Source organism: Rissa tridactyla, chromosome 11, assembly GCF_028500815.1.
Source record: "Rissa tridactyla isolate bRisTri1 chromosome 11, bRisTri1.patW.cur.20221130, whole genome shotgun sequence".
NCBI lineage: Eukaryota > Metazoa > Chordata > Aves > Charadriiformes > Laridae > Rissa > Rissa tridactyla.
In genome coordinates, this window is record NC_071476.1 from 9,758,467 (window position 1) to 9,780,957 (window position 22,491).

Here is a 22,491-nt window from a genome sequence, read left to right on the forward strand (position 1 = left end):
CGACGCAAGCTGCAGTTGAGCCGTAGGAACCGGCTGGGGGGCTGCCGGGCAGGGGGTTCTGCTGCTCCCCTGTAGTTACCGGGCACACAATTAGGGTTACGGCAGCGGGGAAGCTCTCAGGGTGCCTTGCCCTTTGCGATCCTTCAAAACCCTGCCAAATTCTCTGCTGGCTCCTGTGAGACACATCTTTGAGCTCTGCTTCAGGACTTTGGGGTTTTTCTTCTGTTCTTCACAATTTTCTGTACTTTTTCGGCTGTGGATGGGGGCCATCCTGTTTGAGGAGGCGTTCGGGAGGGGTTGGATTGCCCTCAGCCTGCCCACGAGCTGATCAGCTGGGAGCCAGCGCTCCCCGAAATTCAAACCCTGCAGGTGAGAAGCTGTAAAATTCCTGGTGTGCAGAGGCCAGGAAAGCCCGCTTTCCTCCTCGAAAGAAAAAGGGATTTCTTTCTGAACAAGAAAAACTCTTTAAGAGAACCAAGTACAAAAGAATCCTGGATTCGGTGTTTCCTTCCCTTCAAGAAAGGGATCTCTGCTTCCCAAACGGGATGACAGCAAAGGTTAGTAAATTAAAAACTACTCCAGCCCAGAATTTGACCTAGTCCTTATTTTCTTATTTTCTAATCTCACCTAGTCCTTATTTCAGCGGCTAAATGCACCGCTGAAAAAAATGAGCTGGCGGATGTTTCTGTGTGGGGGAAATGCCTTCATTAACGAGGGCCTTTTCCTGCTTTATTCTGGGCTTCGGTGCCTGCAGGTGTTGGTGCGTCTCTTGACCTTGGCCCGCATGCGCAGGGTGGGCAGGGTGACCCCTGCGTCCCATCCAGGCCCCGCTCGTGGCCAAAGCTGTCCTGAAATGGATGTCCGCCCAGGCAGGGCGAGGGGCAGTGTGGGCACGTGAGGAGCCTTTCAGCATGGCTGTCTCGTGGCATCAGTGGGTTGCCCATTGGTGGCCCTGTGTCACCTTCTCACACATGCCATGAAGTGGGCAGAGCGCGACAGCTGTGAGGGGGAAAATGCATTTTTTGTGCCGGTCACAAGATACCAAACTGGGGTCAGTGCCCAAGGAGGGCTGCCACGTTGTGCTGCCCCAAAGCGGTGCCTGCCTTGGAGCAGGGACAGTGTGTCCCGGAGACCATCAAACCTTTCTGTTGTGAGTTGACTCCTCCCACAGTCTGCAGCTGGATTCCCTGCTTCCACCTGCATCCCGTAAGCCTTGGTGGAGCCCGGGTGGGGTGTCCCCGGTGTGACGCTGGGCACGGTGGCTGCTGACTGCTGGGGAGCTGTGCCACAGCTGCTCACCCTCCGCAGCAGCGCTTGGGAAACTCATTTGGGAAACAAAATGAGTTGGCTCATTTTGATGTTCTCGCTTCTTATGAAGCTGAAAACTGATGCTCTTGTGGAAATAACTCCAGTTCGTCTCGGTGGGAGACTTGTTGGAGTACAGAGCAAAGACTGCAAGTCTGGGGGATTTCTTGTTTTCTTTTTGCCGCAATGAGCAGCGACGCATTCAAAGGTTGCCTTTAAATGTGCAATGCTAAAAATTGTGACCTCTGCCTGTGAAATCAGAGCTGTTTTGTTGAGCTTTTGTTTACAAAAGCTTCTGGTCTCCCTTCTGAGTGGTCGTGGATCCCCCAGGTCTGCTCCTCGGGGAGCTGAGCCCATTTTTGAATCCTCCTGGTGAGTGTGAGCTGCTTCTTCCCCAGCCTCAGGCGCGACAAGCATCACGGCTGTGCTGGGGACAAGGTCTCCCCGCCTCCGTGCCATCACCCCTGTCCCCCTCCCAGGCGCAACGCCATCCTTCCCTCCAGTGTGGTCCTCCTTCGCCAACCGGCAGGGAAATGGTTGTGCCGCGGGGCGAAGGTTCTTCCTTCCCAGCCACCAGTCGGGGTTTTACTATGGGAATGCATTTATTTATTAGGGCTGGTTTTATTTTTATGGAAAAACTGCTCTGGGCGGGAGTTGTACTTGGTGAGTCAGCAGGACTGCTGTCCCATGCCAGGAGCTGTCACGGTGCAGGGGACCGGGGCTGGCTGCCGGGGCCACCAGAGCCCCCGTGGGGGGGTTATGTTTCTAAATAAGCGCTGGGTTTCTTTAGCCTGCCCTTGCAGAGAACGGCTTCCTTCAAAAACACGGCAAAATGAGAACCAGAGAGCACTGTGTTGCTGCAGAATTCAGCTGAAGCAGGGGAAGTTTTCAAACTAAATCGTGCGGTTATGAAAAGATTTCAGGTTGTGGTTTTTTAAAATCCTTTAAAAGAAGCCCCTTGCTCTGGTGGCTCTGCGATGCATACCTGGGAAGCCTCCGGTGTGGGGTGTATCACTGCAGATAACCGACACCTCCATTGGGGTTTGCTCTGTATTTTTTCTTCCCTGCTTTATTCATGAGTCTCATCTGTGTCCCCTGTGTTATTCAGAGCCCTCTGCTGTGCTGGGTGCGTGGGCGGCCGCTCCGAGCGCTTACATCTGGCCGAGGCCAAATCAGAGGTGGGTGCTGCGAATGCAGGCAGAAGTCCTGTTACACAGCCTCATTAGAGTCACCTTCTAGTGCTTAAAATAAGCGTAATACATCAGTCTTAAATTAGCTGTTGGGTATATTACTGGGTGGTTCTGGCTGGCTTCCTACCTGCCACTGGCTGCCGGCTTTTACAGTTGTTTGCGAAGCTCAACAACTGATGTGTTACAGTTTGGAAAATAAACTGACTGGAGGAGGTAGATGGAGCCGCGAGGGTTTCCGTTTCTCCTCTCACAGCAATTTCTTGTTGTGCGGGGCTGTTTTGAAGGTGGGGTAACGAGATGGGCTGCATTTTTGCATGGCGGTTCCACGGAATCGCCAGCCTGCACTTCTATATGGATGAACGTGCAAACAAGACTAGAATGTGGGAGCTGGTCACGTCTTTGCAGTGATGTTTCCCAGTGGTGGCTCTGAGCACTTACTTTATCCCCCCCCCACCATTTTTAATTCTTTGCTGCCAGCGGAGGACTGCTCCGCTACCTCTGCCGAAGGGACAGCTTGACAGGACTTCTGGGATCATGTCACATCGTCTCGATGGTCTTTAAGATCCCTTCCAACCCAAACCATTCTGTGATTCTATGTGTGATATGTCCTGTAATGCTTCTGCCTTTCCCTCGGGAGGCGGTGGGGCCGGGTACATGCCCCGCCATCGACAGCCAAAGGGTGAAGCTTCACCAGGGCTTGTTTTGGCATTTGGAGGCAGTCGTGGCAGTCCTTTTAACGTAGGATGGGTTCATGTTCTGTCAGTGTCTGCTCGGTTTTGTGACAGGGTGGAAATAACAGAGCAGCTCCCTTTACAAAATCAAGGCCTTTACTGGTTGCCCCAGGAGGTAGCTTTGTAGGCAAAAACCGAATCAAAAATAAGGATTGCAGGAAAAAAAATCAATTGATGAAGGAATATCATCTGTTACTCTCTCAAAATGAAATATTATCAGGCATTTTGACCCAATTTCTCAAGGAGATACCACCAGCCCAGTGGAGCTCCCCCTGTCCCCCTCTCCCCACCCTTCGGGCCCGTTGGCCATCCCACCCGGCCGGCCAGCCCCAACTGGTGCCGCTTGCTGCTCCTTTGCCCGGGGACTCTGCCTTCAGGGAAATAATAGCTTTGGGAAACTTGGATTTAGTCATCACATCTCTATTTACATTTTACGTTATTTTCTCATTGACCAAGTATGGCTATTTCTTGCCCTCCATGGGCATGGAAAGACATGAAGAGCGGATCTAAGGTCTAGTGGTCATGAAAAAAATAACCCAGTTAATCTAAGGAAGAGAGGCTATTCCCACGTGCTTTTGATTTACAGGACCAGAATAAATCTTCATTAGGCATCCCAGTTAAAACTTGAACAGCGTTTCTCCTTCCCTGCCTGAAAATGAGAGAAATTGCAAGGATCAATATATATTTGCAGAAGAGCCTCCATGAGTGGCTTCTCCCTGGGGCTGGCCCGAGCGGAGGGAGCCCTAGGCTGGGAGGAGGAGAGGGCTGACGGCTCGCTGGGGCCGTGGTGCTGGTGGCCAGGAGCAGGTGGCTGCCCTGAACGCCCTCGCCACCCCAATTCCGTGTCCAGCACCAGGGCAGCATCACCCATGTATCAAACAGGATAGGATAGTATTTTTTTGGAATAAATAATCCCTTAAAACTGCAAACAGCTTTGGCAATTACCAGCTGTGACACACATAAGCAAAAGCAGGCGAGGAGAAGTAAATAGACCTTTAAATGCTGCTGGTTCCTCACAGAATTTAAGTCACTTTTTCCACTCTGAAAAATAACTACGTAAACATGACACAGCCTTATTCAGCAGCTCTGCTCCCTGTACCCACGCAGAATGCAGATCTCTGCAGCAAAAATAAATTGTTTAGGTTTGCTTTTCTTTTTTTTTTTTTTTTTTTTTTTTAAACTTTTGTGGAGTTGGCAGTAGTGGGAGTGATGTGAACTTTACTGTACCCTGCTTCGTTAGTCAAATTACTGTAAGAACAAATCTTTCTTATTTTGGGAGCCGCGTCCCTACGCTGCCAGCAGGAGATTAGCCAGGTGTAAAGGGCAGCAGAAGCTGGTGTTGGTTAGGAATTCAGAGGAGAGTTTCTTGGTTTCTGTATGCCATGTGAAGTTGGCAGCTAGAATAAACTTCTTTTATTTATAGAAAGACCCCCCTGAAGGCGCACAGAGAGCTTGTCGGGGGAGGGAGCTGCAGGCTGTGAAAGCCCAAGAACTCTTTACAGCCGTGCTCAGCTTTTCTGTTGTTGGGCGGCAGAGCAGCGGTCGGACGGTGGCATTTTATTCTCCGCGCAGAGCCCAACAAAAGCCCAGCGAAGAGGCCGCGTGCGCGGGTGCTCCGCGGAGCGCTGCTCCCGTGGGTGATACGGCGGCCGCCTTGGCACCCCAAATCGCGGCCGGTTGAACTCACACAGCGGAAAAAACCTAACCTCAAGAGTGGGTCTGTTTTCCTATAAAATACAGTGCTTTAAAACACGGGTAAACGTGCAGTCCTGGTGAAACTGAGCTTTCTCGTGGCCTCAGAGTTAACCCGTGGTTGCTATCAGTGATGATGATCACGCCTGTCAGGTGCTCTCACAAAATACTGTCATTTCTGCCTTTTTAGTTGAAGTTCTAGAAATGCTCAGCTGCTTTTTAGTTTCTATTTTTTTTTTTTCCCCCCCAATACTTGAGATATATTATATGGAGTGTCTAGTTGGGTAAATAGCAGCGGAGAGGCCAAGGTGGTTTGTCCAAGGGGCAGCAGCAGCAGCGGCAGCCTTGACTCTGCCCTGGGATTTACATCCTAAAAGTAAATCCCGTCTTTATCACACCGGATTCGGCAGTGAGAGCCGAGGTGGCAGCTGCTCAGAAGTGTTCCATTTCAAGCTAGGAAAATGTCCGGTTGCAGCTGAAGTTACTAATTCCGACAGCGGTGTTAGATGAGCCGTGGGGTGAAGTGGAACCAGCTGGTCTTGCAAGGGAGACGCTCCTGAGTCCCTGCTGCGCTTTTCACACCTTTAAAACGCGAATGAAGATGGTTAATAACGAACTGTTGCACTCGCCAGATAACATCTTGCTGACTTGGCAGAAAGGCTTGCCATCCTTGTCAGCTGAATGCTTCTGCTGGGCGTCGGGAGGAGGAAAATGATGTCACCCCGTGTGATGAATACGGGGTGCGGTGCCAGCGGGCTGCTGGGGTGCTCCTCAGGGCCCAGGGCCAGCGGCAGCACAGGAGGGTGTCGGGGCTGTGGTCCAGCTGCCCCTCTTCATGCGGAGGGACATGGTGGCAGGACTACAGCGCTGGGGACGTGCTGCCAGCACTGAGCAGGATCAGCCCCATCTGCCCTCGGGACAGAGCTCTGTGCTGAGCCACAGCCCGGCACTTTTGTTTCGTCTCGGGCTGTTGCTGCCCTGTTCGGTGTGGCCCAGTCCTCGCAAGGGCTTTGGGAGCTGGCAGGTTATATCTACATCCTCAGTGACATCCATGACAAATGCCTCTTCCCCCTTTTTCTCCCTCTTTCATTGCCTGTTCCCGTCTCCTGCTGGGATTGTACAAATAATTCTGGCTTTAACTGCAAAGCCTCGTTAGTCTCGGGGTCTGAGCTTTGGACTGATCCAGAACCGCCACTCAGCAAACAGCAATACAGGATTTCATTCTCCCGTTTCTGACGTACAGGTCAAGTTTTGCACAGTTTGAGGTTCAGCTGGCTTTTTTGGCCAGCACTGTCGTGTGCTGAAGGTGGCATCCCCCATCGGAGTTGCCCCATCCCTGGAGGTGTTCAAGGCCAGGTTGGACGGGGCTTGGAGCAACCTGGTGTGGTGGGAGGTGTCCCTGCCCAGGGCAGGGGGTGGCATTGGGTGGGCTTTAAGGTCCCTTCCAACCCAAACCGTTCCATGAGTGTATGATTCTATATGTCCTCTCCAGACTCTGCATCCCTGGAGATGGATGGATCCCAGGGGATCCCGCATCCCCTGGGCAGGGTACAGAGAGCACGGCAGTGCCAGGGGCTGGAGGAGCCTCTGAGCAGGGACCGGCCGGGGAATTTTTGAGCTTCTGTTTCCCTCTGTGTGCCAGTGTTTCTTGGAGGTCAGGCTTACAGGGCAGAGTATTTCTGAGATAATCCCTTCCCTGTTGTCAAATTATATGAGTTGCAGAACTCATGCTCTTTGTGATTTTGAGCTGTATTTTCCATATAAGTATATTGCCTGTTTCAGAAAGATGAATAAGGTTCAGGAAATAGGAACCCTGCATTGCTTTTGAAAGGAAAAAAATTATCTATAGATTAACATAAGACCATACAGAGACTGTCAGCCAGAGGATCTGCCCTGCACGTGGCAGGGGAGCTGGCGAGCTCTTGGCACAGCACTGATAGGGGGCTCGGGGCAGCTGGTGGAGGGTCTGGCCTGCCCCCTGGGACGAGCTGGACGGACCAGGCAGGAGAGAGCTAGGGCTACGAAAGGCTGCAAAGATGGTCAACAGACTGGAGCATCTCTCTTGTGAGGAAAAGCTGAGACCTGGGGCTGTTCAGCCTGGAGAAGACAAGACTGAGGGGGGAATCTCATCAATGCTCATCAATATCTAAAGGGCCAGGCTCTCTTCAGTGGTGCCCAGAGACACGACAAGGAGCAATGGGCACAACACAGGAAGTTCCGTCTGAACATAAGGAAAAACTTCTTCACTGTGAGGGTGGCAGAGCCCTGGCACAGGCTGCCCAGAGAGGCTGTGGAGTCTCCGTCTCTGGAGATACTCAAACCTGCCTGGACGCGTTCCTGTGCCACCTGCTCTGGGTGACCCTGCTCTGGCAGGGGGCTGGACGAGGTGATCTCCAGAGGTCCCTGCCAACCCCTGCCCGTCTGTGATTCTGTGCTCTCCGCCTCTGCCCAGCTGCTCTCCAGAGCGGGCTGCGGTGTGTCAGAAACGAGCCCTTAACCTGCACGACCTCTGCAGTTCCTCTCCCTTTTGCTCACTTGTCCTTGTTTTGCAGAAGCTTTTGTGGCTCTCTTTTATTTTGCTCGTGTTGTTTATATTCCCGAAGAATAACAGCAATTAGAGGTACAGGAGGCGCAGGAGTGGGTCCCACCCTCATCCTGCCTTCCCGTCAGCCACTTTGGGAATGGCTCTCTGAAATGGCATCTCTGGGACTTCTGTTTAAGAAATTTTCTCATAAATCAAGTACTTCTGTCCCTGGGAAACCTGGATTCTTACCCGCTCTCCTCCCACCCCAGTATTCAACCCCACTTTTAATTTGGAAAAACAGGAAAACGTACTAGGGTTTTGTATTGATGTGTGTTGCTATAAAAATGGGGTAATTTGTTCTCAGAGGGGTCCTCTTCCTCCTGGGTGGGAGAGCTGGTGCCCAGGGCGGTGTCCCAGGGATTGGCAGCTGGTGGTGTCGGAGCCACCAGCCTTCTCGGGGAGGGTTCCCACGTTGCATTGGACTCTTAATGCCATCCTAGCTGTGCTTGCCATAGTAAAGATGTTTCTTTTTACTTTAGCTTCATTTTCTGGTTCTCTCGGTTCATACGAAATTGCAAAGAAAGTCTCGTGGCAGGCGCGGGGCGCCTGGACCTTTACATGGTGATAGAAACTGCCTGGGGCACTTGGGGTAGATAAAGCGGGACCGCGAGGAAATAGGAACTTGATTAATTGCAAGGCTTTGGGCAAAACAAAGCTGTTTCTTCTTCCTTCCACCGCATTGTGGCCGGCTGGCGGGGAGCCACTGTGGCTCCGGTGAAAGCCAAGAGCCGGGAGAGGCGTTGTCGGGGCCATTGGCTCAGGGCCGGGGTCCCCCCCGGGACCCTCCTCCGTCACCTCCGGTCCTCACTGCCCTCCCGCGGGGGGGATTAGAGCCCTGAGCACCCGGTGTGGACCTGTCGCCCTCGGGTGACACGCGGCAAATCACGGCTGGTGACTGCCGGGGCCGGGGAGAAGCGTCTCCCACCAGCCCGGCCCTGTGCCGCCACGCAAGGCTCAGCCCAGACCCCGAAACGTGGGACTTCTGCCTAATCTGGGCTTTAATCACGAAGGCCAGCCTCAAGGGGCGGATCCTCTGGCTGCCAAACAAAAAATGGCATTTTTTAGGGATTAGGTAAAATCTTGTAGTCATAGCTCCTCCGGAAAAGCCTTATCTAAATTTCTTTTTAAGACGAGCAGACCTGTTCCCACTGGGGGCTCTACCCTCGGTGTTGTGGTCCCAGTGGGGTGGAGTGGCCCCGAGCCGGTGGGAGAGGTGTGCCGGGCGGTCCCCAGCCCCGGGCCACCAACCCTAGGGCCCCAGGGAAACTGCTGCTCGAAGCTTTGCCTTCCAAGCGCTGTCATGATACACAGTTATTTCGTCTTTCCCTCCCTCGATGCCTCCTGGTGCGGCTGGTTGGGTTTTGCATCTTTTCCGTCTCCTGCCAGAGGTGGAGGCGCTGCCGCCACGCTCGTGGAAATGGGGCAGGGCCCTGGGACACCCCTGACAGATCTGAACATCATCCCATCCGGAGGGACAGGGCTTCTCGGCCATGAAACTGCCCCTCAGCAGCAGAACGACAACCTGTGGCATTTGATGCGGACTGGGGTGAAGTTCCCCCAAATGCCATGGTTTCCTCTCCTGTTCGGAGTCGCGGGAAAGATTCAAAGGTTACAGGAGCAAGACTGGGGACACCCCAGCAGAAGTGAGGTGTCAGGTTCTGTGCCAGGCAGAAACATGAGCTTTCTGCAGAGACTCATGGTGGCGGCACCGCAGGAGAGGGAGGGGGAAAATGCCAAATTTCTGCAACAAAAAGGCAGATACTCCAGCCGGCAAAGCCAGTTTCCCACCACGGTTATCTGCTGGGGGACCCAGGGGTGTTTCTCTGCGCCGGGCAAGGCGAGGAGCTGTGGGCAGACGTCTCTGGGCTGCGATGCGTTTTGTATTTTAGACATGGGGTTGGCTTCGTGCTCAAGAGGATTAGAGATTATTTGCAGTTTAAACCAGAAACCGCCTATCTCCTAGTTTTCTTGTTTGAGAAAAGATCCTAAAACTCCCAGTCTGTTGCTTGGCTTATTCTAGATGACATAATATTCAAAGTATCTTATGAACTTTTCTTTTTTTTTTTTTTTTTTTTTTTTTTTTTTTGTACAGACTGTTACAAGGGTGTCTGTATGTTTGTTTTTTCTGAGGCAGTTTTAACTTGTGAGTCGCAGATTGTGCCTGCAGTCAGAAAGCTCCATAAACTTTAGTGATTCAAGGGTCTGGCAAACATCTTTAAACCTGTTTTGTGAGGAGCACAAGCAGCGTACTCGGTAGACTCTGGAGATAAATATACTTGAGGCTCAGTTGCTGATGGCAATACATTTTAAAGCTTGCATATATATACATGTCTATGTATATATTTCATAATTCTTTCCTATGTCGTGCTTAAATAATCCTGGATTTATTTGCGAAGCATCTGTATGCTTCCATGAAGTGTTTTAGGATATGTGAAAAAGACTGATGCTTGTAGGCCACGAGAGCAGCGATCTTGTTTTGGGAGGGCAGAGGGAAATTACAAACTTCCATCCGAGGCGAGATATCGGAGGCTGTTTGGCCAAGAGGAAAAGTCCAGCGCTGAAGGGAAGCCAGCTCCTCCTTGCTTTGCGCTCGCAGAAGGAAAAGGTCAAAGCCGGATGGTTTATCTGTTTTTCTGCTGTGTGGGCTTTTCATATCCCCCAGAGTTTGGCATAACAAGTTTTCAGAGCCTCAGCTCTTTCACTTCTTAGTTGGCTCTTGGTCTAGAAACTTTCCACAAATTGAACTTGAAAATTAAGCCAAATATTCTCATAAAATGAGTCTCCAGTTCTGTGGCTAACCCCATGTGAACTAGTAGTCATACGTCAAAATATTTGCTACAGGCTAATCCATTAAAACAAAGGTAATTTGTCAGGCGAAGAGCCCTTTTGCCGAGGGGCTCGGGCGCCTGGCTTCCCTTTCTCAGCAGCAGTGAGTTACGTGGGGCTTGGAATCTGCTGCTTTGGTGTTCCCACGGGAATGCTCCTCTGGGCGCTATCGCCCACAGGGGGTCACAGACGGATGGATGGACGGACAGATGGATGGATGGACGGACAGACAGCCTCTTCAGAGGCTCCGCGTCCCCCCAGCCTGACTCCTGCCATCTACAGCTCTTCCCGGTGGTGCCTCTTGGGAGACTTTGCAGAAGCTGCTGCCTTTGAGCAGCACCGCTCCGTTTGTGTGATGTGCTCCGGGAACATCTAAGGGTGCTTCTCGCAAACTGAATTAAATTAGATCTCCCTCCAAGAGATCTAAACAAGCGCCTTAAACTTCAGGGGCACATACGCTTAAAAGACAGCTTTCTTGAAAGCCGGGGCAAGAAAATACAGACATTGCACTTCCATTGCTTTCTTAATTCATGTAATTAGTGTGGAGATAGCCGCATAGCAGTATTTTCTTCAAAGAAACTGCTTCATTCAAATATTGGCTAATGGAAATTTTACTTTCAAATAAAGGAGTATTTGAAAATACATTAAGGCCATTGTGGGGAAATGGATGCAGGAATCAAAGATGCTACAACAAAGCCTTCCCCGGGGCAGCAGCAGAACAGGCTGTATTTTGTTAGGAGCTGATGTGCAGATCTCAGACTTGCTGGTCAGTCCTTTCTTTTTGGCTTTCTCCTCTCCGTCCTCCCGTCCCCCTTCTTGAGAACGCTTTGATTTTGGCCAAGCGGCAGGTCCGGTTGTGTTCTGCTCCGTGGCTGCGCCCACTCAGCCCCCGCATCCCTGCTGCCAGCCCCCGCTCGCGCTGCATCTCGGTTGCTCTGGGGCAGAAGCTCTCCAGCGTGAGCCTAGCCAAAATTTTTATTGAGATTGCTGAAAGCGCAATGATAATAAATTAGGTCTTTCTGCCACCTATAAATGTCACCACTGTCAAAAAAATTTAAAGAAATGGTCAAATGCATTCTTTGGTTCCTCTTTCTACAGGCAGATTTAATTCAAAATCAAGGATGCAGCCTAGACTCTGCCTTGTAAAAGCCTTTTGACGAATGTGGGAGTGTTTTCTGAAGGCAGTGCTGGGTTCCAGCCGTACCACACAGGCACTGAAAATGCTGAAAACGTCCCAAAGCTCCGCAGTCGCCCAGCAGCCCCAGCTGCCAGGGCTGTGAGCGAGCCGGCGCGGGCGCGTGAGCGGGGTTCAGATGGGGACCACCTCGGGGGCGGCCGCCCCCTCCTCCCGCACGATCCGATTTCCCAGCAAAACGCTGACAATTTCCCCCGAAAGGGGCAGGAGGAAAACAGGGCTGCTCGCTCACAAAGACATCCTGTCTCCGTCTGAAAGAAGATCCTTGTGCCTAATTAACTTCATAAATTAGCTGGAGCTGTAACGCCGCCACTTTAACCTAAAATGGAGGTAACCCAATCTCCCCGGTCCTTTCTGCCACCGTAAGGGATCCTGCCCGCCGATTAATTTGCCCTTGTCCGCTTTCCGTCCAGCTGCGCGTTGGCCGTGCACAAGCGGCTGTGCAGACACTGTTGACAGGGCTGTGTTAAGCTGGGAAATTATCAGTAGCGTAAGAACCGCCGCCAATTATTAGCCCGCCCCCGTGCGCTGGCATCGCTCCCCCCTGGCCCCGCGCGGCCCCCGCCTGCCGGCACCTGGCCGCGGTGGCAGCCGGCTATGGCGAGGCCAGCCGGGTTGGAAGCCACACGTGGGTCCTGGTTGGCTTTGGCGGGCGGTGGGGAAGGAAACCATGGGGGGAAGGAGCAGTATCGCATCTTTTGTTGATCTCTGCACCGGCATGGGGAAAACCAACACGAGCAAACCGCGTCTGCTGCGGTGGACAGGGCTTTGAGCAACCTGGTCTAGTGGGAGGTTTCCCTGCCCAGGGAAGGGGGGTGGAACTGGATGGGCTTTAAGGTCCCTTCCAGCTCAAACCATTCAAGGATTCCATGAAAATCCCCTCTGGCCCCTGTGCCGGGTTGAAGGGGCGGGAGTGGGGAGAGGGGAGGGAGCGCAGGCATGGAGCAGAGCTTTGAACAGATGCCCAAACCTTTCTCCTGGAGACCCTGCTGGGGAACTCCGAGGAGCAGAGAGGATTTCTCCCCTTTTTCAGCACAGCCGGCATGCCTGTCCTTCTGCAGTTGCCGTCTGGCATCGTGGTGGTGTTGGATGTGGGAAAGCTTCAGCAACTTCTGCCTTCCATGTGCATGGACCTTCGCCCTGCCCCCCTGACAGCTCCGCTGGGGTTTGGAGGAGCGGTGCCGTGGTCAGGAAGGGTCTGTGCAGGCACCTTCACCTGAGCTTGAAGGCAAAGAGGTCTCTGCATGACAAAGCCAGGGCTGAGGCTGAGCTGTGCCTTGAGGACCACAGGGGAGCTGGGGCTCTTCCAGCCCATGCTGCTTCTTCAAACAGTGACGCCAACTAATCATCTCTGTCCAGTATATCTGTAGCTTTTAAGTGTGGCAGATGGGACTTAAAATTATGTGTCTTTCTGTAGCTTTAGTTGTGTTTGATGCAAGAAAAAGTGTTTTTCAGGTCTCTTACAAGAGCTAGGCTCTTCCACGTGTCATGGTGTAATACTAAAATGGTATGAGTGCCTGCAGTCTCCAACCTCAGAGGCTTCCAAGCACTGGTGGATCCACCTGCCCCAGTCTCAGCCACCCCGGCTTGAGCGGGAGGTTGGGTCAGGGACCTCCCGGGGTCCTCCCTGAACACCGCTGGGCCTCAGGGCACAGTAGCGGGAGCGGGGACGCTTGGGAGAGCACATGGAATGTTACAAATAGCAGTGGAAAAATAACCAACCAAAAAGAAAAAGTGAATTGAGTGTATTAATCTTCACTGTATTTGATTAATGGGAAGGGAGACAAGGCTCCGTTTGCAGCTTGGTTGCAGGCAGAGGAGTTGAGGTTGGGCCAGTAAACCGGGAGGGTTGTCGTGCTCACACCTCCCAGCTGGGCTGCACTGGGAGGGGATGTGCAACTGGAGGAGGAGGATTTTGCTGATGAGAGCTGATGAGGCAAAAATGTTATTACAAAGTTTGGGTTTTTCAAGTGAAAAAAGACGGAAAAAAGAAAGAACAGAACAAAGCCGGGACTTCTTTTGATAAATACGATCAAACTGGATCATTTCAGTATTGTAGTGTTTGGATTTTGGAGTGAAATGTTCTGATCAGCTCTCTATAACTGATGTGTGCAGAATACTTGCAGAACAAAGCCGTACAAGAACAAATACACAAAAGGAAATCAGGCAAATCAAGTAAATGCATAAAATTATTATGCGGTGACTTTACTCACCCGTTATTCTCAAATCACTTTTACAGGCCAAAATAATCCTCATTGTTTTTCCCAATGTGTATGACTTATGTGGGCAGGTGTTAGTTCTTTACTCTGCGTGAAGAATATTTGCACAATACAAAAATAAGAGTTGTAGCTTGTGGTGCTGATGAAGGCTTAAATAAACGCTCTTTGTTTTTTTGTTAGGGTTGAGTCTGGAAATGGCCTTCTATCAAATTATGCGAGGCAGATTACTTAGCCAGGAATGAATTTTTTACGGTGTGGAGTAGCTTTTCTGACCATTTCCAGAAATTACTCAAAAAGTAAAAGAAACTTTTCTTCCTCCAGAGAGCTGCCAGTAACAGCTTGTGGGGTGGGTTGCTGCTGCCTGTCCCGTGATGCCTGACCTCCGTGGCTCTTCACAGAATATTACTTTTGGGGGGGGCTCACGTGAGAGTCTGAGAGTGTGGGGGGCGAAGCGGTCAGCTCCAGGCGTCTCCCTCCGTAGCTGGCAACGCGGGCCCTCCGCTCGTCCCCTCCTTGGCTCCCTGCAGCACAACGTCCCTGCCAGCGAAAGGGGGTTTTGTTTTGGGGAAATAAAGACCGATTCCCCTCACCAGGCTGCTGTGGGGTCCCAGGGCGCTGGGGTGCTGCAGTGCAGGGTGGGGGAGCCCTTCCCCAGGTCCAGGGTGAGGGTGGCTGGCAGGAGGGACACCTTTCCTGCAGCTCCCGCTGCCCCTGGGCACCCTCCGCTGTGTAAGGCAGTTCTGAGCCGCTTTCGGCTGGCAAAGCCCGCTGAGCAGCGAGGCAGGGCCGCCCCGTGCGCAGGATGTGTTTACCTCAAATATTTGATCCTCCCAAACACCTCCCGGCTGATCTGGGGGCTGTGATCCCGCAGGGACTGTTAATTGCCTTCATTTTCCAAGAATCCCATACGGTTGCTGGGGTGGCAGATGGGAGAGTTTTCTTTTCTGGGGGACGTAAGATGGCAGTGGATTGAATGCCAGAGAAAAACGAGAGGTTTCTGGAGGACTGTTGAGTTCTCCTTAATTGTGAATGCAATTTGTTGGTGACTAATGCATCCAGACTTGCAGAATTACCTCATGTATTAGAAGCAGTGGCGCGGTGGAAAAGATGTGACTAAGATGCTGGCTCCTGATTTACCAACACTTCCCTCCGAAACTGTTGTTTGGCTTCCTACTGGCACATTACAACTTTTCTATTAATAATTAAGAGATTTAATATGGTTTGAAAGCACTTGCTTCAATATAAAATCTGCCAGCTAGATTTTTAGTCTGCTGAGAGCCTTTTGAGCAGCGAGGAAGGAGGGAGGGGGTTATTACTGGAGCAGAAAATACAGCTGCTGAGCAAAGGGTGGAGCGAGGCAGAACATGTCGCCTCCAGGCTGGGTGCCGTGAAGGACCCAGAGACACGTTAGCGTGGACCCATGGTTGCCTCCGTTCCACTGCCCTGCCCCAGTTTCTTCCCGCCTGTCCCGTTTCCAGTGCCGGTATGACATTTCTGTGTGCCGTACACCGTAGGAGCGGTGACTGATGGCTTGGTAACTTGCTAGTGATACTGCAAATTGTCTGTTATAACTGAGTTGTGCAGCTGCTAATGAAATGCTGTTCTGTGTTAAGACGGCACGATGCTCCCATCGCCTGGATCCCACCTGATGGGGAAGACCCGTACCCGCCAGTCCGGCCGGCTGCCGTTCCCCAGTGCCTCCAGCGCTTACTCATGCTGAAAACCCATCCATTTCTGACTCTTTGCTTATTCACTCAGCCTTTCTCCAGCATTAACATCCGTCTCTAAGCTTCATGCCAGAAGGCTATACCAAAGCAGCAATGTCATTGCATCCCTTTGAAACATCAAGCATCATCTGTCTGTATTTGGAAATGGAAATGTCTATTAAGTGGGACAAGAAAAACTCCAGCTCTCCTTCCCAAAGTCAGAAATCTTCCCATTCTTTCTTTTATTCAAGTGGAAAAGCTTTTAGATTGTTTATGAAATTACTAAAGCAGGGAAATATTTCTACGTATGGGAAATAAGCCAAGCAGCAAAGTGACAGGACAAACCAATGTGCTGGGTATCTTCAGCAGTACAGGGAGGGACACGTCCATGTAATCCAAAAGAAGACCCTGTAACCTGTGCTTATGGAGACAGAGGAACTAATAAATGGAGATGTGGGAAAGTCCATGCTGAGGAAGTGGAACTTTTTTGGACCTGTTTGGTCAAGTGGTGTTGACCACGGTGCATTTTGGCTGCTTATTTTCCCAAGTGTGTCATTATTTTCCACCTGAATGGTTATACAGCAAGATAACTCCTGAGAGAATAACACTGGAGAGAGTTTTAGCATCATTTTTCTTGCACTTGAAGTGCCAAACAGAGGAAGAATCCTGCCAGTGTGAAGCCCTGTGAGGTAATGGTCATGCATGGGGTCGTGTGTGGTGCCATCACTAACCTGCAGCGCAGCCAGAGCCTCGGAATCGCTTACTAGAGCCCATCCATCTGCGCCCTGAGCTTTGCTGGGATGGGCAGCGTTGCATGAACTTCATCAGCTTCTCAACCCAAGGCCGCCTCCCATTTCATTCAGCCAACGGAGCCACGTCTGCTGGTGAGCCGCAGTCTTGGCCTGGTGTTCGCAGAGTTTAAGTGCCCTGGCATTAAATGGTGCTGTAATATTTTTTTCTGGTTAGCTTTGAGAAGAGCCTTAAGTTCTGCAGCTTTGTTTTATAGGAACGGATAAGGAGATAGAAGGTTGGGTGGTTCTTGATGTATTTTAATGCAGTCAGGTATTGATAATGTCAGAATGGGAATACCGTTATTTAGTCTTGAGGTGATTTCATGAAAGGGCTTTAACTCATCAGGAGACTATGCCCATTCACGGCTGTTAGATGTTGAAACAGCCCCGAGTTCCAGAAAAACAAACAACAAGCTGTAAACATTTTTGAAGTGGAGCTGGTGTCCTCTCAGCCAGAAGAACAAAGCAGCAGAAGTTGTCTGGAAGCCCTGCTGAGAATAACTCTTCAGACCTGTAGATGCCTTGAGGACTCGAGCTGTGTAAAGCGAGTGCCAGAGGCAGCCTGGGCAGGCAGACTGCAGAGGGAGAGGAGCTCAGAAGAGGCAGGTTGTGAGAAGGGACTAGAAAAGAAATTTTTTAGCTACAGCAACTGCAAAGGAGGCCAGAGTCTGGAAACAAGAATTGCTGCTTTTTTCACATGTTCAGGCAGCAAACTAAATCTCAGAATGGGAAAGGCAGCATGTACAGCTGGCGCGGGAGGCAGGGAGGAGGAATTAGCTTCTAAATACATTTCTAAGTGTATTTTTTTGCTGGAAGAGTGGGATTGCCAAAGGGAGTTGAAGGCACAGGTGCCCCCGCAGCAGGTGGGGCTGGTGGCTGCGACACGACGTCCTCCCGCACTCTGCCCCGTCCAGGGCGGCTGGACCTCCTCGCTGGGCTGTGGGTCACGCTGCCGTCGAGGGGCACAGACCGGCAGGAAAGGCGAAAGCCTCGGGACGTGCTGGGCTACGGACTGGTGGAGTTCCCTCTGCTGCTTCTCTTGGGGAAAAGTCCATACCTGCCCCCGAAGACTCTAATTTTACCCACTTCTGTGTTTCCTGCTTCTGGTATTTTTGGTTCTTAGCATTTTTTTTCTCTGTTTTGTTTCCCACTGTGCACCCAACAGGGAGAGCCCCTCGCAAAGTCCTCCAGAGTAAGAAGAAGGAAAAAAAAAAAAGGTCCAGATGAGATTTGCTTTCTGCAGGCTGAACTGAAAGCAGGCAGCAGCCAACATTTCCCCAAAGCCTCTCACCACCTCTGCTCTTTCCATAAGAAACAGAAAGGAAATTGGATCCTACAAGAAAACCGTTTTCCAAAATGCAGAGACCTCAGAATAGTCTGTTCGCTCGCGTGCACTTTCTCCAGCGAGACAGGACTCGGGTCTTGCAGTCACATAAGCTCAGAAAGGTGATACTCAAGCAGAATCTTTGAAAAGAAATACCTGTATTTCACAGAAGGGAGATGAACCCTTCGTGCGCATCGTACCCCGCAGTCTGTAGGTGCTGGGAGGGCAGCTCAGGCGGGGTCCTGCAACGTCCGTCTATTCTTCTTGAGGAAACCTGCTGGAAAGACTGGCAGAGCTGGACCGCGAGGCTGCCCAGGGGTGGTTCGGTCATCGCAGGACCACGTTCATCTCTTCCGCGACCAACCGGATTGAAAGAGGATGGTCTTCATACTTAAAAATCCACATGCTGTCATTAGTTGTCTCCATTGTTTTGGTGGGCACAAAGAGTGTTTTCTTTGCCACCAAGGATCCAAAGACACCGAAATCCGGCTCCAAATGATTGATAGCTTCTTAGGTAGAGGCCGGCCCGGGTGCCGGTTCTTACTGTAATGCTTTTTTATTGCAAGATCGCAGAAATAACTCTGTTCTCTGAGAATCGTACTGATTGCATTAGGCACTGTAATTAGTGTAGCAGACCGTGCAGTTGGTGGAGCGATGACAGAGCCGACTTTACGAGTAGCGAGAGCTGCATTCTTTTAAGATGATTTCATCTCAAAAAGTGCTTTGGGAATTTCTAGTCCCAGAGCACTGGGCGGTTGGATATTCCTTCCCTCATGCCGTGAGGAGGACCGGGGTCAGCAGCGGAGGCAGTGGCCATCCTGCAATGCAGACGCGCATCGTTGGCACACCCAGCGAGATGTCCTCTTGCACCGGAGCCCGCTGCCCACAGAGGCGGTGGCAGCTACGGCAGGAAGGCTGGTGGGTGTCGATGGCCACTCTCGGGGGGACAAGCCTAGCCAGGTTTCGGTCACCAGCTCATCGCCCCCTCCAAGGCCCACCTTGACCGTGGGCCAAGCTTCTCTTTGAGAATGGCATGGCTGTGCCATTCGTTTGCTCTCTCCTACCCCAGTGGGGGCCTTTGTGGTCCATTAGATACCGCTGCCTGCTGGATTTCTAACCAGTGAGAAGATGGGCTGGTGGCTAGAGGTATCTAAGCTGTCTTAGGACTCATCCTGCCCTGCAGATGCTTCAGTTGAAAGGAACCTCGCTGGAGCCGGGGGCTGGAGGCCGGGAGGTCTGTTTCCCAAGGCAACGCTCCTGGCCTACAGAAAATCCATGCACGGAGCAGGTAACGTGCATTTGATGCTTTTGGAGATCACCAGGGTGGAGGAGTCTACTTGAATGGTGAGAGGCCGTGGTAAGAAGAAAGGCACATCTGGCAGGTGCTCTGCCTCCCAGGTGATAAACCCATGCATTCATATTCCATTTGCCCTGCAGGCATTTACCGTCTTGGAGGCTCGTTATAGTAGCTTAGCTGTATAGAGCCAGAGAACATTGCATACAGGTGTTATAACCACTGGGCTCTGGCTTCCAAAATACTGGTTCCTCTTGCAATACTAACAGTGAAGGAAACGTTCTAGTTCCTGCTGCCCAGAGGAGAGCACTCTCCTTCTCTTCAAACGCATCTAACATGCTCTCTCCATTAGAGGGCAGAAGCATGCTTATGCACAGATAAAATAAAACCAAATTACCTGCCCTATGTGCTATATAGCTTGTTGCGTTAAGGGAAGGTCGGCCATTATCATGAATGGCCAGACATCTACACCTGCTAGAAGGAAAGAGAAGCAGCAAGAACGGGTGCTTCAAGGGTTAATTTCTGCGATTTGGGCTAACTTGGTGGTCTTTGTAGCACCTCCTTCTGTTTAAAATTGGAAATAGATTTAATATATGGTAAGTACCAATGCCTAACAGATTTTTTAAAGACTAGAGGTAATACAGGTAATTACTAATTTTTCAAAAGACCAACAATTTTGAGGATAGAAAAATGCAAAAAAAGAGATTGGTTTTAAATAGTGTCAATTTAGGAGAACGTTTTGAGGATTTCTGTTTATAGTCTGCCTGTGAACATTCCCTGTTTTACAGCCCTCCTGTGAAAGTTTTGATGCACTGCTGTATCTCATTTCTATATGCATGTAACCCTCTGACGTAATAAAGGTATTGCCCATAATTGCAAAGGGAAATCATTGGTTTCTGTTGAATCCAGTGACGCAGCTTCTGCGAGGGGTAAAGAAGCCAAGAGTTTGGCCTTAAGCAGATATGGACCTCAGAGGAGTTCAAGCCAACAATTTAACCTTCTTCAGTGTCCTCTAGGTGCCATTGCGGTGGCGATATTTATGACATGGGCACTTTCCCCCTAGAAATTGGACCAAATCCACACATCTATCCTTTCAGTTTTGAGTTGTAACCATCAGAGAATGCCAGAGAGCGCTGGCTGCCAGCTTCACTCGCAGGCGTGTGGAAGGGCACACAGGAGCTGCCGGCAAGAGCCACCGGCCTCTCGGCCAGTGCTGGTACTGATAGAGGACCCACGTACCCAGAGCCGAGCCTGGTGCGGGCGAGGAAGGCTTCAGGGGGTTGGTGGCACAGGCGCATGAACTGGAGGGACGCTGGTGTGCCAAGAGTGACATTTTAGTCTAGAGCTGCTAAATTCTAACTCAAACTGAAAGGAAGAAAATGACAAGGAAACACAAAATTCAAGATTATTCATAAATATTTCCCGGAGACCCTGTTGGATGTTGGGGGAGGTTGGTTCTTTTTCTTTTAAATGATGGAGGTTGAGGTTTTATATTCAGCTTGAAAGAGAAGAAAAATGTTTGTTATATTCTCTTCTCTGTTAATATAAGAAACATTTCACTCTGGGCAGAAGCTGGGGGCTGAAACAATGATCTTCTGCTGTTGGGATCTATTAGGTACTGAATGCTCATGGGTTAGCCCACTGCCCTTTTTGCAGACACTTCATCGTTTTACTAAAGGTTTAAGAGGCAGCACGGGCTGCCCTGGCAGCTGCCCACGCTTCCTCCCACTGTGTGCGCTGGTACTGCTCGTTGTGTTCGTTTGGGAGGGGAGGGGGCTGATTTCATGCTTTTTGGACGTTGAGGTTTTTTTCTGAGTTGGCTACTGGTCCAAGCCATGCTCCTCAGGAGGCTTCTCCTCGAGCGTGAGGGAGGCATATTGCTGCACAGCGCACAGTGATGGGAGGAAATCTGAGTTAAACATATCTAGAAGAGATTTTTATAATCCCGGACAGGTATTTGGAACACATTGTATTTACAGCCTGGAGCTGAGAGGGAGGGCTATGCCTTTCCCTCCACCTCACAGTTACCCTGGTGCTGTCAGAAAGCAGCTCGGCAACTTCATCCCCTTCCCCTCGGAGAAATGCCAGTTCCCTGAGACAGGGGAGAAGAGATGAAGAGGCGGCCTCTGGCATGTGGTTAGTCCTGGTGCAGCCCTTTCCCTCCCTCCAACGTCCATTTGCGCTGGTGGGACCCATAAACCCCTGTCACTGCAGGGCTGAGGTCTTCCTGAATGCTCTGGAGCCTCCCTGACCCCATATCCCTTCCCCTCCCAATGCCTCGGGAGCCTCCAGCTCGGGGATGGGGAAGATGGGGATGGGAATGAGGATGGGGATGGAATGGGGATGGGGACAGCCTCGGGGTTGCCTGTGGGGTTGCACCCTATCCCCACCTCGTCACAGACCCGTGTGATCAGAGGTACCAGCCCTGTCTCAGGGAAAAAACATAAATCATGTTGCTTTTACAAAACCTCTTGGTTTCACAGAGGCATTCTCTGTGGAGAGAGGTTTTTTCTGGCGTTTTATCAGGGATGGAGTTTACAATCTGATAGAGAATACAGATGAGTTGATAAGCATGGAAACAGGAGAAGATGAATCAGACTCAAATTGGTATTTTAGTACAATAATTGCTTTTTGGTGAACCTGAGAGTAACCTAAATCGAACAGTTCTGAAGGAGTCAAGCACTTCTCGCTTGACTTCTGCATGTATTTACTAGTTCAGTAACTTGATTCAACTTCAGTTGACAGCCATAGCTTAGAAGCGAGGAATCAAGGGCAGTTTGCATGAGGGGAAAAAAAGTACTTCAGTGCAAAATGTGGAAAACAAATCAATGAAATTTTTATAGTGTTGACTGTATAAGCACAGCCGGAGCCCCGGTTACCTCGATGCGAGGCGTTTGCATGACCTGTGCGGCGCTGAGGTCCCAGCAGAGCCCTCGGGTGCTGCTGACCCTTGAGGGCTGGTGTGGGCAGAGGATGGGATAGAGACGCCAGCCCTGGCTGGCTCCGTCCTGGAGACACAGAGCTCCTCCGGGCTCCCAGCCCCTCCGGTCCATCCTGGAGACACGGAGCTCCTCTGGGCTCCCAGCCCCTCTGGTCCATCCTGGAGACACGGAGCTCCTCTAGGTTCCCAGTGCCTCTGGTCTGTCCTGGAGACACGGAGCTCCTCCGGGCTCCCAGCCCCTCTGGTTAGGAATGTGAATGGGCAGTCACGGCTGGGCACCATGGATCGGGGCCCAGATTCTGACATCGCGACAACTGACAGGCAAAAGGGGGATGGATGGAGGCTGCTCACAGGCATCATTAGTCTCCAGAAATACCATCAACCATCGCTGGCAGCAGTGGGGGAAATAAAACAAGGCAGGTAAGTGGCTGGGCTGCCCGCGGTGAGCAGCGAGACAGCCCTTTTCCTCACACAGGGTGTTGGGCTCAATTGGAAGATCCAGCTCTTGTTGTCCAGAGAAATGCAGATCTGGCCTTGAAACATTTCCCAAGGTCTTGGCACTCCATTTCATAGCTGTGTCTCATGCTCTGAATATTCCCAAGGCACTTGCTATCGTCGGATGTCGTCTGACTGTCTCTTGGTTACTGTTTGTTTCTGTGGTTGCACGTTGATAAGGTATCTGGTTATGTCTTG

At 51.2% G+C, this 22,491-nt stretch overlaps 1 protein-coding gene across 2 annotated transcripts in view; it reads left to right on the forward strand.

Annotated features, from left to right (window-relative positions):
* ARHGAP26 (Rho GTPase activating protein 26) overlaps positions 1-22,491 on the forward strand; it is a 149,189-nt gene that overhangs the window by 117,782 nt on the left and 8,916 nt on the right. The window contains exon 21 of one of the 2 annotated variants that reach the window (XM_054217060.1): positions 17,405-22,488. The exons of the other annotated variant lie outside the window; for it this stretch is intronic. Coding sequence (XP_054073035.1) covers positions 17,405-17,435 — 31 coding nt within the window. The 3' untranslated portion in view covers positions 17,436-22,488. Of the gene's footprint in view, positions 1-17,404; positions 22,489-22,491 lie in introns of those variants that run through there. 2 annotated transcript variants of the gene reach the window in all.